General features: G+C 40.6%; 1 protein-coding gene across 4 annotated transcripts in view; it reads left to right on the top strand.

Annotated features, from left to right (window-relative positions):
* The window catches only part of ARID4A (AT-rich interaction domain 4A), a 58,324-nt gene extending 42,016 nt beyond the window's left edge, over positions 1–16,308 (top strand). For 2 of the 4 annotated variants that reach the window (XM_075282734.1, XM_075282735.1), the window contains exons 13-25: positions 660–754; positions 848–945; positions 1,202–1,433; positions 2,016–2,263; positions 3,453–3,650; positions 5,129–5,213; positions 5,345–5,540; positions 8,249–8,308; positions 8,414–9,574; positions 10,626–10,730; positions 10,855–11,061; positions 11,668–11,814; positions 14,066–16,308. In XM_075282734.1, the coding sequence (XP_075138835.1) occupies positions 660–754; positions 848–945; positions 1,202–1,433; positions 2,016–2,263; positions 3,453–3,650; positions 5,129–5,213; positions 5,345–5,540; positions 8,249–8,308; positions 8,414–9,574; positions 10,626–10,730; positions 10,855–11,061; positions 11,668–11,814; positions 14,066–14,169 (2,936 nt within the window). In that variant the 3' untranslated portion in view covers positions 14,170–16,308. The remainder of the gene's footprint in view (positions 1–659; positions 755–847; positions 946–1,201; positions 1,434–2,015; positions 2,264–3,452; positions 3,651–5,128; positions 5,214–5,344; positions 5,541–8,248; positions 8,309–8,413; positions 9,575–10,625; positions 10,731–10,854; positions 11,062–11,667; positions 11,815–14,065) is intronic. The other 2 variants (XM_075282738.1, XM_075282736.1) reach the window with 2 other exon arrangements.
* The last annotated feature ends 2,657 nt before the right edge of the window (positions 16,309–18,965 follow it).

Below are 18,965 nucleotides of genomic sequence, written 5' to 3'. Positions count from 1 at the left end.
GTTCTGACCCTCTAATGGCAAGTCTAAGGTTACATGACACTTTATAGCATAGTGACTCTTTCTGAATTATACAGTCCTGTATATCTTCGGTGTATATGGTTTTGCCCATCAGCTTTTAGAATAGCAAAAAAAAATTACATTTTAAAGGGCCATTATAACTGTAGAGCAAGGCGATCCAGTGTAAGAAATCTTATTTACACTATTAGAACGTACATTTTTCTGATTGTACACATCCCTTCCCCTACACATACTATTCCATATTCGGAAAGGTTCCCTTTTGTTCAAGAACAGTAGTCTACACTTCTGTACCCTCAAAACTATACAGCTGTCTCGTGTTTAATACTGTAATAAATATCAGTTGCTTATATATGCTATTAGCCCCCCTGACATGTCTGTTATAGTAAATATGTATTTACTAAAAGACCCAGGTCCTCTTTAAGCACGCATTAAGAACTATTTCTGTATACAATTGCTTCTGATGACAATATGATGAAGTCTTGGCATTCAGATTGTGGTTTATTGTAATATCTTCTTCCCTTTGATTCCTGTAACCCTTTCTATATACGATTCCATTCTAACCTATACACACACTGATCATCCATGTATCCAGATCATGAGTTGCCAGCCTTACCGGTCGCCATTTCTTTTACAATAACTAGGAACTCCAATCAACAAGCCGCCAGTATTGGGTTACAAGGATCTGAACCTCTTCAAGCTTTTTCGACTTGTGTATCAGCAGGGGGGTTGTGACAATGTAAGTTAAAAGCCCATTTCATCTGATGTTTGCTGGCACTCTCTCTCTTTATGATACATATGTAATACACTTTTTTTTTTCTCCTTTCACCAGATTGAAAGCGGTGCTGTATGGAAACAGATTTATATGGACCTTGGCATTCCTATTTTGAATTCGGCAGCATCCTACAATGTAAAAACAGCATACAAAAAGTAAGTTTAACTTACTGTGAAATGTTATGCTTTATAGAATAAATCCTCAAGGAATGCAAAATACTTTCAATATTCCTTGGGCGATGAGCACTTGGATGCAGTTGATCTCTTTCAGTATCATGCTTTATCTTGCCGTTCTACTTGAAGCAATGAAGAATGAGCAGAAAACTGGAAGAGACTATACTAAAATTGGTATGGAGTAGTGCAGTTTACTCTTGATGCCCAATTGTCTTAACGTTTTGGTTTCTAATTTCAGGTATTTGTATGGGTTTGAGGAATATTGCCGCTCTGCAGAGATTCAGTTCAGAACTATTCACCATAATGACCCTAGACCAGTAGAGGAAAACCTGGAAAAGGAAGAACCAATGGAGAATAGTGACAAGAAAGAAGCTACAGACCCCCCAGTTAATGCACAGATTAAAGAAGATGATGAAACTGATTCTACCAGTGAGAATGAGAAGGACGAGTCAGAAGTCAGATCGCCACGGGTACTTTCACTTAATTTTTTTATGTCTGTGTTCTTATGATAGGGTGCTATGCAGGACTTCAAAAACATGGCAGCTTTCTTCTTCACAGAATGAGTGATATCCTGTCCAATGGTCACATGGCCATGCTGCAGCTCAGTCTCATTTGTTTTAGTGATTATGATGTCACTTCCTGTGAAGAAGAAAGCAGCCATGTTTTCAATTCCTGCACAACCCCTTTAAGTTAGTTGCTAGTAGTAGTTGTGCAGTTTTTGTGGCCACTTGATGCTTCTGTTCGCTATACGACCTAAGTTCACGGCTAAATCCTTAGGTTGGCTGTCCACCATACAATTTTTCCAGACTTATGATGAACACCTTCTGCCCTTCAAGTTCTTGATATTGCATGTAAAGTAATTATCAATTAAATAGAATTAGAATTGGAGGGATGTGAGCCTGAGAATCAAAAGATGACTCCATCTTTTTCGGGCCTTTTGGATTGATGGAGTGGCTTCAGCTATCATTTAAACACCACCCTGGAAAATCCCTTTAAATGATGGTTGTTGATTTGGAACAGATTATAAGTTTTCACTTTTACTTTTTCTTTAGGGGAGACGAAGACTTGCTTGTAGTGCGGTTTCAGTCACAAAAGATCCTGAAGATTGTGACAAAAGAAAAGACAACAACAAGGAAAACAAAGATGTGGAAGAGGAGTTGGATAAAAGTGATGAGAAGAAGGAAAATGACACAACTCCAGGAAGAAGGAGCTTATCCTGCAAATCTAAAGAGAGGAGAAGCCGGAAACAAGAGGAGTCTGATCGGGAATCTGATGAGGAGGATGACAAGCTTTGTGATGGGTGAGGGAAGCAGTTGTGTTTATGCCAGTGGTTGTATAGTGGAAACCCCTTATGTTCTGGAATTACTCAGCACTGTACCCAAGTGTAAAAAGACTTCCTGGACAACCCCTTTCAGTGATAGTTTCAGTAGGATATGACATGAACATCCAGTTGGTGTGAAATCATTCTGCCCTTTGTTCTACCTATTGAACATTACTGGTGTTTGGGACTGGGACTTTGTTTGTGAGGGGTGCAGCTGTACAGGCTATGGCATATCTGACTATAGTGATGAGATTAGTGATTAAAAAGTCCAAGAATCTATCAGCTTCTATGACCATCATTTCATTTTACATATCTCTAGATCTGGGAACGAGATATATTAAAGCAGTTATATCAAGCAAAGACTTATTCCCTATCCTGTGGTCAGGAGCTAAGTGATTGGCAGGGGTTTGACTGCTGAGTCCCCTGCTACTCACTAGAATTTATGTCCTGAGCCCCTCCGTTTAAACGCAATGGCAGTCACACATGTGCCCTGTTGTTCCATTTATTTTCCCAGCTCTCAGCATCCTCTAGCTGGCCTGTAGAATGGTATGGAGTGGCAGTGCACATGCTAAACCACATTTCCCTTTAAATGATGAGAAGGGACTCTGTTGTCCCCAGCAATACACTTATCGTGTACTCTGTGAATAGGGACTAAGTCATTTTTGTGGTACATTCATTCCCTTCTGATTCTTATCGGGCAGTGTTTCAGTGTTTCTCTGTTATTTAGTTGGGTAAAACATACCTGACATCTGCATTGCTGCTAAGTCACAGGAATCACTTTCATTTTTTGGCCTTGTTTAATAGGACAATCTGTACCTTCTTTCCCCACATAAAATGTATAAACACACACTCAGTCACTTGGTTACCATATCGTGTAAGCCAAAAGGAAACTGCAGCACAAAACAGAGTGCCTTCCTGTTGGTAACTGGTGGTCATTAGTTTGCTATGCCAACATAATTACCAGTATGGCATCCCTGCCAAGATCCACATCCCTCATAATAGCTTGTGCTTTTATTGTGTTACAAATCTTTCAGTATGCTCATTGGGCAGTTTCAGTTTCCTACCCCTTTTTTTTTTTTTTTTTTTTTTTTTTAACAAATAAAAGCTGAAATCTTATGTATTGATTTGTATGAGATGTTCCTGATATTTACATTAATATTTTTTGTAGCAGAGAGGACACAGACAACAAAGGAGACAGTGAAGGTGACGAGGATTCGGAGGATAGAGACTGTCTTGCAGGCACCAAAGTGAAAGTCAAATATGGACGTGGGAAAACCCAGAAAATCTATGAAGCCAATATCAAAAGTACAGAGGTGGATGGAGGAGAGTTACTATATCTGGTGCACTATTATGGCTGGAATGTAAGGTAAGTCTGGAAGGACTGCACACTCTCCCCTATGGGGTTTAGACAAGAACTTCTTATGGAGAATGAATCTTAGTGACAGTGGAGACTAACAGTGACATGGCCCATTACCTACTGTGATCAGTAATCACCCATCCATCAGACAAAAAATTATATATGTGTTTGTGTATAGGTGTGTGTGTGTGTATAATATATATATATATATATATATATATATATATATATATATATATATATATATATATATATATATATATAAAATATATGGGTTATGTCACTAAGAGAAGCCATGTTGCTATATTCCTCACCATTCACAAGAATGGGGATCCAAAGTCGCCCCCCCTCCACCCCCACCTTTTTAAAAGGTGCAGCCGTTGTTTCTTTTTGGCATTCTGATAGAAATGAATGTGAAAGTGGCAGCAGGCATACCTGACCTCCGCTCCGTGCTCACAGGTACAGCAGTACCATTCGAACAGGCGTTCACTATCCTGTAGGTAACCGATAAGGTTAATTTTTCAACCCCTTGAATTTTAACTAGTTGAAGTGTTTAAAGGGGTAGTCCAGTTTTTCATTGCAGGGAGACTGGAGAAGGGAAGAGGTACACAGAGTAAGAACAGGCAGGTCATCAGAAATGTAGTTTGTCCACAGATTCACTGTATGTAAATAACAAGGCGCTGCAAGTAAAATAAAGTTAAGCAAATGCTACACAAAGGAACAGAGAGCATTTAGCACTGCAGTGGATGTATTTACAGATAAGTTTTAGAAGCTGGATAATGCCTTGAACCAATACATTTCTTTATCTTGTGCATTTTGACGAGATACTGCTGAACATTTCTTCACAGTGTTTGTCACTCTTTGCCTAGGTTTCTGACCATCTCGCCTTTCTAGTAGCAGTGGCCAGGATGGCGACATCAGTCCTTGCTCCTAGCCACCTCTCTTGTCCTTTTTCCCCTTCTTCCTCTCCAGGGCTATTGGAGCAGTTTATAAGCTCTGCAAAGTGCACTTGGTTTTTGAGCCATAAGGGTTAGAACATGCTGATGGCCTGATACGGGCTAAGGCTTGGTTCACATCTGCACACGCAAAAAAGCGGTTACCTTAGGAAACCCCCGGACCCCATAGACTATAATGAGGTCCATGTGGTTTCCGTTTGGTTTCCGCTCAAAAAGGGCGTAAAATGCGGAGAGAAAAGCGCTGTTGGCAGCACTTTTCTTTCCACATTTCTCATGCAGAGAGGGGAATGGATTCCCCATACAACGTGGCAAGTGCAGATGTGAACAAAGTGTAAGCCTGCCCACCAAGGTGTTACTGAAACCAGTTAGTGGAGGGTAGAGGAAACTGGAGAGAAGATGAAACCCTGAGATGGGGAAAAAAACCTCTTTATGATGTAGACTGAGAGACTTTAATAAGTGTAACGTTATTTAGCATTTACTAAACTCTGATGTTTGTCAAGCAGTTGGGATATACAATTTATTCTCTTACAGATATGATGAATGGGTAAAAGCTGACAGGATCATCTGGCCTACAGAGAAAGGTGCAACAAAAAGAAAGCAAAAGAAAAGAACAAAAGTAACTATTAACCTTCAATTTTACTTGATTTGTCAGGTTATCTTGTTGTGATGAACTTGATGCTTGGTTGTTCGGGGTGGGGGAACAAAAGTAACAACACAGAAAAGTAATCAAATTTTCTGATCTTTCAGAATAAAGATGAAAATGATGAAAAGAAGGATGATGATAAACTCAAAACAAAGCGAGGACGGCCTCCTTTAAAGTCAAACCTGCAGACTAATATGGCCTGTACCATGCCCAAGACTCCAAGTAGCGAGAATAAAGCGGCCAATAAACATGTGAGGAGCAGCCTGCCAGACAATAACTTCTTATCGAATGGATTAGAAGGTAGGGGGACCAGTACTAAACACCTCTCTCATTAATTTCCTTTTTCTTTGGATTTTGCCATGGTGAGATGGATTGTAAATTATGCAGACTAGTCTGACTTCACATCTAATTGGAGACTTCGGTGACAGTCAGCCAAACTCGACATTTTCAGCAGGATCTACTGTTTAGTGTGTGTGTGTGTGTGTGTGTGTGTGTCCTGAGGCAACAGGCATGTTGGATCTCAATATAATCAATCTTTTCTACCCATGACGCATGAATGACAATCAGAAGAGTCTGGTAGCAGCTTATTCCTCAGTCCCATTTATAAACACTTGGCAGGGCCTTCTTTTAGTCATATTTGTGTCTTTGTCCAGTTTGTCTGCTCATATATCCACATTCAGAGTAAGGCCCGATTCACATCTGCGTTCGAGCCAAATGTGTAGAGAAATGTCTTGCAAGCAGCACTTATCTCTCCGCATTTTTCAAGCAGGAACCAAACAGAAACTGCACAGACCCCATTATAATCAATGGGGTCTACGGGTTTCCTTTTTTTTTTTTTAACTCAAAGTTTTATTGATAATTTTTACAATGAGAAAAGAAAAGGCAATTACAAGCTACCAGGCGAACACACGCCCTGTGAACAGAAAAGCACACAGTGCAACACAAGATTTAAGCACAGAAAAATAAAAGCAACATAGAAAAAACAATAAAAGGCTTTCAGGAAGACCCGGAAGATCAGGAATAAGGGAGTTGAAAAGCGACAAAGAAATGAGGGAGGAAAAGAGGAGAGAGGGGGAAGAAGAGAGAAGGAGAAAAAAAAAAAAAGAGGGGTGGGGGGGCGGATGGGAGAAGGGACTTAACAATGGGGGGAAAGGGTAAGGACGAGTGTGAGCAGTCAGGAAACCAGAAAAAGCACCTCCACTGTCAGGTCATCCATATCACAGCCAGAGGAAAGGTCTCGGGTGCGACCAGTAGCCAGATACCTGAGACTGACAACAAGAGTATCAACCAGAGGGGTCAGAGCCCAGGAGCGTCCGGTACTCTGCAGACTGTTGAAACACGAACCAGTAGAACCAGGTTCTAGTGTACGCCTCAGTCGTGCCATGCAGGAAAGACGTGAGATCTTCCATGCGCATTATCTGTCTACGGGTTTCCTAAGGTAGCACTTTTTGTATGTGGTTTAGGTTTCCTTTCAGGGGGTCCCCAAGCAGACTTTGCAAACAGAAACCCATGCGCAGATGTGAACGAGGCCTAAAAGAGTGAAGAAAAAAAAGTGGAGTAGGTGTTCTGAGTTGATAAAGGGAGATATTTCATTCTGGAATTCTGGAATTTAGCAAAAACAGAGAGCGATCAGTCTGATGAACTTGGTATTATTGTGCTTTTCAAAGACAACCCATTGAGTTCCTTGGGTTCAGTTCTGCCTGAAATCCGCTTCCTGTTAACTTCAATGAGAAGCAGCAGCTGTTTTTTTTTTTGTTTTTTTTTTTAAAGCTAGCGGGAAAAAAAAAAAAAAAGCATCCTGCTCCTTCTTTAGATGGATTCCATCTGAGAACTCCCATTGAAATGAATGGTAGGCAGAAAGTTTAGTTTGCGTCATAGCAGAATTTGTCAAAATCCTCTTGAGTAATTTGGCTCTGCACAATAAACGCAAAATACAGTAAGGCCTGGTTCACATCTGCATTTGATATTGGCATCCCAAGCGGACTGTCCGAACAGAAATCTATACACATTAAAAAGCGGTTAGCTAAGAAACCACACAGATCCCATAGACTGTAATGGGGTCCGTGTGGTTTTCACTCGGTGTCCGCATGAATTATGTGGAAAGAAAAGTGCTTCAAGCAGCACTTTTCTCTCTTCATGATTCGTGCGGAAACCACACGGACCCCATTATAGTCATATAGAGTTCCACTCGAGGGGATGGGGGTCCCCAAGCATCAAAATCTGCTTCAGTTTTTGTCAAGCAGAAAAAATCTGCTTCAAATTCCTGAAGCAGCAATATTCTGCTTGTCAATTTCCTACGTGTGAACACTCTCTTTCCCTTTGGTGCCCCTGGCAGTGCAGTTGAGTACATGCATTCAGGTCCCCTGGCAAGTTACACTGTATAGTTTCTGTGTTTGATGTTCTTGCAGTCAAATAACCATATCCAAGCACTTACTCCCTATATAGTTTCCTTTTTCTTTTGTTAGTTTGTCTCATATTACCATTAAAACTTAGAACAATATATATAAAGAAATTTTCTCTGTGTTGCTCAAGCTGAGCCATGTTCTACAGCATATGACCATTGGCAATCTGAGGTGGGTGGCGTGGATTGCTCGCTGGCAGCCATTGTGTGTGCTCACCTCACTGTCCAGTGTCTGGCTCTGCTACAACTGACTATAGCAGAGTTTCTCCCTCTGCCCTGTCTGCAGTAGGACAAAAGATGGTTAAGCCCCACTGCTTTGCTAATCCCCCAACCCCCTTTTTAGATGGCCACTAGCTGAAGATGAAAACTGAACAGGAGATTAACCCCTGCATTCTCCGCAGGATTTCTACAAGACTGTTTGGGGACTTGCAGATAATGCTGCAGACTGACAGTTGAGGGAAGGTTGTCTCCTGTGTACATGTAATATTTTTAGGTTTAGTGTTAATTTTTAGGAACTTTTTAGGAACATGTCTCACAAGCTATTGACCTATATAAATAAAATGAACTTTAACTCTCCTCTAATATTTGTTTTTGTGCTTATTTGAAGCAGCTCGAAGGAGGACAAGGAGGAGTTCAGGAATGTACGATTCTGATAGATGCTCTAATGGTGAGTTCACATTGCTGGCCATGTAAACCTATATGCTATATTGTGCTGGCAATTGTATACTATTATGTGAAATTCCTGTATAATTAACCGAAACTCTGATTCCAGATTCATCGACCTCAGAAAGTGATTCAGAGGAAGCTATAGAAAAGACGTCGGTGAAGGAGGAGATTGTACCAAAGGTTGAGAAGGAGCCTGACAAAACAGACAGCTTGGTTGCAAACCTTATTGAGCAAGAAGCGCCTCCAGTCGTCTGCACTGCAAAAGATCCGGAAATAAGCCCAGTAAAGCCGGCAGAGACCTTAAAGCAAGAGGTGGAGGAAAGTGAACAGATTGTTCAGAGTTATGGGAAGCAAACAGAACAAATTGTCGAAGTCAAGGACACAGAAAATCTGCCAAAAAAAGGAAGAAGAAGCAAAACAAAAGAGCCTTGTACGGAGACCACAAAAAATGTTCAAGCACCTACAGAAGACTGTGTGCTGGAACCCAAGGTAGTAGAGCCCTGCGTAGAACCTGAAGCATTAGACTTTCCAACATTTCCTCCTTTACAAAGTAAGGAGCTGCTCTTTGTTCCAAATGAGTTGGAGATTCCAAGTGATCAACAGTCGAAGGAGAAGAAAGGTTGTAAAAGGAAACCTGTGGAGCAAGCGTCCCCAGAAAAAAAGCTGCGCACGGAGTGTGAGCCGGAGCTGCCTGTTATTACTGCAGAGGAGAAACCAGTAGAAAGCTGTGACGCTCTGGAACCCATCAACATTAAGGAAGAGCAGGTCCAGAATACCAATGAGGAAATGCCCTCCTTAACTGCTGAGCTAGAACACATACAGAGCACTAGAACGGAGGACTACGACATGCCACTGAATGATATCGAAAGGATATCCTATAAAGATGAGCAAGAGGATATAATGCCTATGATTGGACCAGAAACTCTGGTTTGTCATGAAGTGGACTTGGATGATTTTGATGAAAAGGACAAGGTGGAGGACATGGTCATAGTGAAGCCAGAGACAGAGACACAGACTGTACTTGCCCCCACGCTGCAACCAGCTGTCCTTCCTCCTCATACTTATTCTGAGCCTTCTCCCCTTGCACTGAGCCATGATGAGTCTCACAGTATAAAGAGCGAGAGTGACATAACCATTGAAGTGGATAGTGTGGCGGAAGAATCACAAGAAGGCCTTTGTGAGAGTGAATCTGCTAATGGCTTTGAAGCCAGCACCACATCTAGCAACTGCAGCATAACCGCTCAAGAAGCAGAGCTGCGGGACAAAGGTAATATATCCTGATTTATGCCAAGGCTGCCATTAGTGTATCACTTCCCGGACAGGCATCTAGAGCGCACATACCAGCTGCTTCTAAAATTGTGCTGGTCACATGGATCCGCTTTGGCTGCACAGGTTTAAAAACACTTGGATTTTACCTGAATGCATTTTGTTGGTGTAACATTGAATTTCTTGGTCAAGCGCTTGAACCAACTTCCCAAACTAAGGGGTTATGGAGCTATAGAAATTAGACTCACTCCACTGCCAGTACAAAAGGTTTCTAATGACCATCAAGTGTCTACAAGAAGCTGTGTCCCTTTAGTTTGGGAATTTTTTGTGGGTTTGAGCTTACTTTGAAGCCTGGTGCTATGCACATGGACTGCCTTGACTTGTCTGTCCCTCACCTAGAGCTACACAGCAACATGTGTTGCTGGGCAGAAAGTTGCAGACAAGTTGTGTGTTAAATACAGCAAAATTGCAAGCCGGTCACAAACAAGTCAATCATAACTTACATTGCTAGTAAACTTGTATGCAACTAGCCATATGCAAACAAAAATCCAGCAGACGTGTCATGGATCATAATGCATCCCTAGTTTAGGACGAGTGGATGCAATGTGACATTGCAACCATCCTGTAGCCCTGGTCTAAACTGAGATAAATTTAAAAGGAGTTCTTTAACATTAGGAAAGGTAGATCTCCTCTTATGTTTGTTACTGCAGGCCCATTGAGTTGAATGAGGCCAAACTGCAATACCAGACACAACGCCTTTCCTTTTCTATTCCGATGTGCTAACCATACACTGTCACCTGACTGTTTTCCAGACATAGATATTTGCAGCTGCACAGGAGGTCATGGGGCCTACTGTCCACCAAAAGCAGTTGGTTAATGTCTATTAAACTGCGTGTAAGGGACTTGTCTGGCAAAGTATATAGCTGATACATTTTTGGAAAGGCATAAGTAGGAGGCTGGTTCTTTGTGATAGATCCTTTAGAGACCGAGGGGCCTCTGCTGTCTGTGTCATAGGTCTGTCATTGGTGTAATTTTGTTGTATTCCCTCTTAGGCCATAAACGGATTAGTGACAGCAACATGGGAGCATTAGCAAAGAAACAGAAGCGTACACCAAAGCGAATAAATACTTCATCGAAAACAGAGAAGAATGGAATAGGTAAGGCCGCTATTTAAGTTATTAGCCTTCTGTTGATTCCTTCTCAAATATTATCCTTCTCTTTCTTTATATTCCCTACACCAAGACATGAATGGTCTTTAATTTTTCGCTTTTTCATTTTCAGGACAAAGCAGTGACAGCGAAGACCTCTCTGCTGTGGACAGCGCCAGTAAATGTTCTCCACCTAAGCATGTAAATGTTCCCAAGCCTCAGAAGATTATGAGGTCACCAGCAAGAGTCACGTCTCCACATACAAAAGATATGGAAAAGGACAAGCACCGAGAGAAACACCAGCACTCCTCAAGAACGTACAAGTGGACGTTACAGCTCAGTAAGTAGATGGTTACAGGTGCCATAAATCTTCTATTTGAGGCCATGCAATCCAAGAATTCAATATAAAATAGGAAAACACAGAGTGGGTAGAAGAGGAGGACTGGTTGTTTCCTTACCAAAGAAGTGAAATATTTGGGTAGCGGATGCTTGTTTCACACTGAGCACCATTAATATGAAGACACTGCAGTTGGTTGCCACAAATCTGGCTCTCCACTTCTTCAGTGTACAGCTGATTTTGCTAGGCCAAGCCAGACTGTTTCTATGAATAGCCAACAGGCTTTACAGAATAGATATCCAAGAGCCTAGACTACAAAAATGTCTGATGCAATAGCCAAATCTCTATTCTAAAATATACATTTTATTAAAAGGGACAGACTGGAGGACAAATTACCACATAGGTAAATATATCATCATTCTATTCACTGGATATACACAATCAATCCCAATATTCCCTAGTAATTGATGGTAACATGGTAATAGCACTGTTATTTTACCTAACTTGTGTAGAACAAAGAGGGATATCCATCAACTGAGATTTCTCTTGTAACAGAATATTTGAATTGCTAAAACTTCTAATAATTTGATATATTTATGTATTCCATAGGTGAACTGGATAACATGACTGGAGCAGAAAAGATTGTTTTTCTACAAGACAAATTGCAAGAAATCAGGAAATACTATATGTCTTTGAAATCTGAAGTAGCTACAATAGACAGGAGACGGAAGCGGTTAAAAAAGAAGGATCGGGAAGGTATTTTTATTTTTTTATTTTAAAGTTATGGTTTTTCACAAAAAGTTGTTAACCTATGTGTTGGGGATGTAAAGGCTACAACACACAGTGGTTGTGGCTGAAACTTGTCTACCAATTATGACTGTACACCCGATATCCTATCCATGTATTCTTCTTTATTGAGAATCTGTCATATGGATAACACTGTTCCATCTGCAGGTGGCATGTTATAGAGCAGAAGTAGCTGGTTACATTGTTATATAGATTTGTGGAAAATGATTCATTATAACTTCATTTATCCACTGAAATCTCTGCTCTTTCTTTGTTGTGATGTCAAGGAGTCGGTCCTATCAGTGATTGACAGCGATCTACAGTCATAGAGGACAGGCTGCCCATCACTGATAGGACTGACTTCTTGACTTATCAGCACAGAAAGAGCAGAGATTTTAGTTTTAGATTTTAAATTGAAATAAATTATGCAGAATTTTCCTGAAAATTATACATCAATCTGTTCAGCTCCGTCCGCTTTATACCGTATTCTACTACCTGCAGATTAAACCGTATTTTCCTTGTGGCACGCAAGAAATATATAGTTGTGTTTACGCGTTGATGCAGGGTTTTTATACTGACTGCCAGAGTCAAGTCCAGAAGTAATTTTTTCCCCTGACATGGGACAATTGGCATGAGCCTCATGGCGTTTTTTTGCCTTCCCCCTGGATCAACACTGTAGGGAACTGTAGGGTTATAGGTTGGACTTGATGAACTGATGTCTTCATCCAACCTCATCCACTATGTCACTATGTTTGTCAGGCTGCAGCAGTCAGTCTTGTGGAAATCCTGGAAGGGACAGAGGGGTTAAACTTCTGATGGTCTGCTCCATTTAAGCTTAATCTTTTATCCTGCGGCAGGAGTAGGAGGCTACTGCTGCTACCAGTTGTCTTACAGGCTGTCACCGAACAGTAAGGAGAAGAGGGGAGGCTGAAGTGCCAAGACACATTTCTTAATATAGTTCTCTGTGTTACTTTTAGTTTTAAAATGAGACTAAGGTAAAAAAGAGTATATGACGGGAGGAAGTTTTGGGATTTATTTATTTTTTATTTTAGTTTTTCTGTTTTGTTTTTTTCTAATTTTATTTATTTTTAAATCCTCCTTGACATCCTTCATACACCCCTCAGATGCCTGTATTTTAAACATGGCACCTTTACTTACTGGGAGTCCACTATTTTGCACATCAGAGACCCAGCAGCAATGGCAGCAATGCTTGTGGGCATTAACTCTTCAAGTGACTTGGTCAGATGCGACTGACGCTAGGTTCACACCTGCGTTCTACTCTCCGGTCTGTGCTTTCCGTCTTCTGGCATGCAGAAGAGCGGCGGTGAGCGTTTTATGCTCTCCGCCGCGAAACCGGATTTTTTAATCCGGACACAGAGTACTGCATGTCCGACTCTGTGTCCGGATTATAAAACCCGGTTTTGCGGAGGAGAGCGCAAAATTTTCGCCACCGCTCACGGCCAGACATCTTTCTCACCCATTCAAATGAATGGGTGAGAAAGACTCCTGCAGGTTTCCGTATCCTGCATCTGTTTTATGCAGGAAACGGAAACCTGCAGAATGGAGAGGACAACGCAGATGTGAACGAGCCCTGAGCACATCTAAAAGTCAGTGGTGAGCAGACACTGCCATGTTGAAGAGAATGGTTGTCCCCCAGAGTGAGATTCAGGGGTAGTGATTCATTATCATGACTGCAAGAAGCCTTTTAAAGCCTCCCTGGTCTGTCATTACTCTGCTACTATTACAGGTTGCCATAGAAGTTAATGGATCTTACATTAGTATTGCTGTTTATTGTATGGGTGATCAGACCCAGAGGAGCCGAAAAATAAAAGTAAAAAATATTTACCCTGTATGAGGAATGTTGTAGCAAGAAAAAACTCTAAATGGCTGAACGGCCTTTTTTGTCTTTTCACCTTTTCTAAAATTGAATAAAAAGCAATCAGATAATCCAATAAATGGTATGAATAAAATTACAACTTGCTCCACAAAAAACCCATCTTGGTAACCTCCTTGAAGAAGGCTGGGAGTTTAAAAAAAAAAAAAATCCGAAAAATGACCGGTGGGATGGGGTTAAACTGAATCCTTTTAGTTAATTTCTAGATAAATTACTAAAATATTAAGCATGAAAAAAATAATTTCCTCTATGTGACATAATCTTATGTGTTTTTGTCTGGTTTTAGTAAAACCAATTTTATTGATTTTTTTTTTTTCTGTTTTACAGTGTCCAATACAGGAGCATCAACATCATCGGCGTCTTCTGAGACTGGAATGAGCCCATCGTCGTCCTCTCCCCCACAGAACACACTTGCTCTAGAGTGCAGGTGATATGTGCCCTCACTTCCACCTCAGCAGCCCGCTGCCATGGACACTTATCCTCCCTTCCCCCCCTTAAATCCAACCACAAAAAAAGCACTCAACCAGTTTGACATTGCCAAGTAACTTTTTTTTTGTTTGTTTGGTTTTTTTTTTGGAAATCTCCTCTGCTGGATTGCTTTTTTTTATTATTTCCATTTCATATGTCTTTTCCCCCCTTCCCTTATTAAATAAGATTATGATTTAGGAATAGGAGACTAGCAGTCAGCGTGCCACAATGGCTTCTTATTTTGTTCAAACTGAAGAAATGAATTTTTTTTTAAGAAAATTGAAAAATGTCTGAATAAAATTTCACGGAGCTCCCTTCTCCCCACTTAAAAATATATTCCCTCACCCGCGCCCAGTACAAAAAAAAGCAAAATAGTCAAGTGCACAATAAACATTGGCATGCTGTTAGAAATCCAATCCTTGCAGCTGCACTTTACGGAAAAAAAAGCTGCAACGTAGCTCCTGATGCTTTTACAGGCCGTGTTTTGGAAGCACTTGCAATGTACAGAACTGCCAAAGTCCAATGTATTCAGCAGAGTGCCCACTTTTAAAGCTGTAAGCAAGACAAAATACATTGTGAAAGGGAATGTAGTGGACTGAAAACCACATGAAGAAAAAAAAAAAAGTCTTCCACTTTTTACAGGAATTTAGAGCACAGAATTATGCAACTATTTTAATGTTTATTAATGTTTACAGTGGAATTGTGAATCCGTTTTCAGTGGACTATCTTATCCCTTGACAAATCTATTTTGTCTTTTTTTTTCTATGTAATTTCAGAGTTTTTATTTTGTTACAAAAAAAAAGACAAAAAGAAAATATATGACAACAGCGGAGTTATTTAACAAGATTTCTAAAGCTGAATTTTTTTTTTTTGTGTAAAATAAGGTATTATCTTGCAACCTGTTAAATATATTTATTCAGACATTGGATGTTGTATTTTTATGTATTTTTTAAAATATTAATAAATGGAAAAAAAAAAATAAGAGAAGGGTCTAGCTTAGTTCTCTCTTCCAATACACCTTTAGCACTCGGTCAGGTTTACACAGCGTTTTATCATTTTTAATGAAGCCAAAACCATAAGTTATTCCTAAAAAAAAAAAAAAAAATATTTTTTTTTTTTTTTTTTTGCGAGGTTCAAGCCTTGTTTTGGCAATACAGAAAACAAAAGACTACTGTGTGAACCTAGGCCTACCATACTTTACTGCATTTTGCTTTACGTCACTATAGAAAATACTGAATTTCTTTTCAATGTCATTTTTGTCCTTCCTTTAAAAATCTCCTTGCTCCTTCCAGTTTTCAGGTAGCCCTTCTTTTTTGTATATTTAATATACTGCCAAACTAATTTTTTCTATCCAACTGTTGAAGAATTGATCTCCAATTGTTGAGATGCAGCATTAAAGCGCACACGCGCGAGGACTGTGGTTCATTCCATAGGCTAATACATAATGTAAATAATTCTTCCTGAAACCTGTATTTAAGAGTTTTTTGCATATACATTATGTACAAAGTGATTTTTTTATCAATTTTTTATTCATGTTTGTACATTAAAAAGGGTTTTTTAACCCCTTCTTCTGTGTTTAATATGTGTAGAATAATGTAGATTTCTCTAGAGCAATGTTTTTCAACCATCCGAGCATACCGTTGTCTTAGGCATAACCCACTATTCATACGGTCTGAATATCAATGTATGTGTGATGTCATCGATGATTTATTTTATTTCTTCCACCTTCACTTTCAGAAGATCAGGCTAACACACTTGCGCCTTTTGGGCTCAGACTATGGCTGGGTTGTGTGGAGAACAGCGGTTAGGAATGGTTCTGTATATCAGAAACCTGTTCACAATAGCTGATGATGATCTGAGCAAAACACTAAAAATGGGTAATAATTGCTAAAATAAACTTTGTTTTTTTCTTTCATTTTGCTGCATTGTGAACTTGTCTGATTCTTTCCAGCACAGATGATTTACCTTCTCAGCTGCCAGAGGGGTTATACAGAAAGTACTCCTGTAATATGCACTTTTTCTGTTTTTCTTAAGCAACGCAGAGTTGTGTATGTAAACAGCGCTCACTGAGGAGCATCAATAAAGGCCATGGTTTAAACTTAGCTTTTTATTGCTCTTTTTTTCCTCCTTTAACCAGCCAAACACATACAGTGTTACTCTAATCCAGAAGCGCATGGGGGCTTAAAGGGGCATATTGCATCTATTCGGTGTAATGAGAAGTTACACAACTTTCTAATATACTTTCTGTTTACAAATCTGTTTGCTGTCATTCAGAATAGGCACCTTCATACTTTGCTTTCAGAGGATAACAAGCCATTCTGCTAACTCATAAGCTTGTCTTATTATGCTATGTTCTTGTTACACTGTCCTATCCGTTCTTCAGGACCTGGGAATGACGGACGCAAACAGATCCTGAAGAACCCCATTGACTACAACAGTGTATATTTTAAAGGGATCCTATCATTGGATACCCTTTTTTTTTCTTCTCCCTAACACGTAGGAATAACCTTAAGAAAGACTATTCTTCTCCTACCTTTAGATGTCTTCTCCGCGCCCCCGTTCGGTAGAAATCCGGGTTTTCGTCGGTATGCAAATGAATTCTTCCGCAGCACTGGGGGCGGGCCCCAGCGCTGAAACAGCACTGGGGGCTTCACCAAAGCTGCGAGTGAACTCTCCAGCGACGCCTTTATCATCTTCTGTAACGCCCTCTCCCTGTGTCTTCTTCCATGCTGGGTTTCAATCTTCTAGGCCTCAGATGGAGCTGACTGTGCATGCCCAGTCGCTTATACCAGGTTACTGTGTAAGCGACCACAAGAAAATGGCCACTTATACCAGCTTAGTCAGAAACAAGTCAGTCAGAATAAAAGGGTATCCAATGATAGGATCCCATTAAATTGCCAGATGAGTCAGAATTGCAGGACTTTTTCATCTGGCAATTTCTGATGGAGATTCTGTTGCAGGTATGAACATAGTCTTTGAAGAAACACCTGTTATGTACTGTAAATAATGTAGGTTCTTTCTGAACAACAGCAAGCAGATATCTTTAACATAATTCTTAAAGTATATCTTTAATAGGATCTGACCCCCTAACCTGTGTTCCCTAGAAATTTACAATTATATTACCATCTAAGGTGCAGGTGTCAAACTCGAGCCTGCTAGCCAAATCCGGCCCGCGGACTTGTGTTTTGCAGCCCAGGGCCGTGTCTGCAATGAAGTGACCTGGGTTGATGGCCTCAGGATACCTATTGAATTTATTGTAACTGCCGATAATTTATTCACCCATCGATGCTCCTGTCCAGGCCAATCTTCACTGCTGCACAAACCTTTGCAATGTGCAGAAACGGGTACGATGTCTCCTTCTGGAGACTGCCTTTACAGGCCACCTTACTGTGGTTAGAGTCTAACAGGCCATGAATGATCCAATTAGGAAAAGTGGGAAGAGAATATTTTGAACAAGTTTTCCTTGATGGAAAAGGGAAAACTTGCTCTAGTGTCATCAGTTAGGTTAGAAGGTAGCTCCCTAAGGGCTAGTTCACACGGGGATACTGACCATGTATTTTGGTCCTGATTTTGACGCAGGAAGCGCGTCAATCAGGAACAAAATGTGGCTAGCCACGACTGTCCTGGCTTCCCGCTCCGGAGTAGGCCTAAATGAATGGACCCAGTCTGGAGGGATTGTCTTGACGCAGACGCGCTACAGTGTCTGCCTCAAGAAAGGGCAGCTCACTTCTTTATTCTGCTAGTGGGAACAAACCGCTCTTGGAAAAAAGATCACTAGCGGTCTAAATAGACCTCTACTGTGAGGGGGCGGATTTTGAGGTGGATTCCACGCCAAAATCTGCCCTCTCTTGCCTCGTGTGAACTAGCCCTAATAGATCAGTCCTGGTTTCCTATGAAGCGTAGTTTTCTGATGTTTAGGGATGATTTAGTGGTGCACACTTGGCACAAGGTCCTTTCTTATGTCAAAACATGCACCACAACCCCTTTTTCTGTGTCCCACTTGCCACATTGCACAAATGTGGGTGGAGCAAGGAGAGCCATGGACACCTTGATCCGATATATTCATTACAATTCACGCCAGTTCTCTGGCACAACTTATGATTGAAATCTACGTCTGTTCTTAACTGGCATAAATGAAGAGACACATGGGTGTAATCTATGAGGAGTGTGGAGCCTCTATACAAATCAGTTGTGCCCTGCGCCAGTTGGGGCCTATATTAAAACTGGCATATGAAAAGCCATTTAACACCATGTCTGGTATTAAAACCAAATCAGAACATCTTTTCCAAAAGATGTTTTAGGGTTGTTATCAGAGTAAAGCAGGGTACTGGTTTGGCTGGAGACATAGTACCTCTTCTCACCCAGCCAAACCAGTACCCTACGTCACAATGATAAGAGGATAATAACACTGATGCATCTTACTAGACACTTTCCCACATCCCATATTTTGGTTGGTTTACTTTACAACAAAATTTTGCACCAAGGGTACACCCCTAAATATCGCACATATGTGCGGGCACACTCCCCTTTCCCGCACCACTTTTCTAGATACATATAAGAAAATTCAGAATAAATTTAGTGTAGGCCGTTGTATGCCAAGCTTATGGTAAGAACTGAACAAAAACTTCTAATGCATCACCCGCTCCCAGTGATTTAGGAAATTGTCTGCGCACTATAAAAAAAATAAATAAAAGCTTGCACTAGTTGGTTGCTACGGCCAACTTTTTTTTTTTTTTTTTTTAATATTCCCAATAAATAC

Source organism: Leptodactylus fuscus, chromosome 7, assembly GCF_031893055.1.
Source record: "Leptodactylus fuscus isolate aLepFus1 chromosome 7, aLepFus1.hap2, whole genome shotgun sequence".
NCBI lineage: Eukaryota > Metazoa > Chordata > Amphibia > Anura > Leptodactylidae > Leptodactylus > Leptodactylus fuscus.
This window is presented reverse-complemented; position numbering and strand designations above follow the sequence as displayed.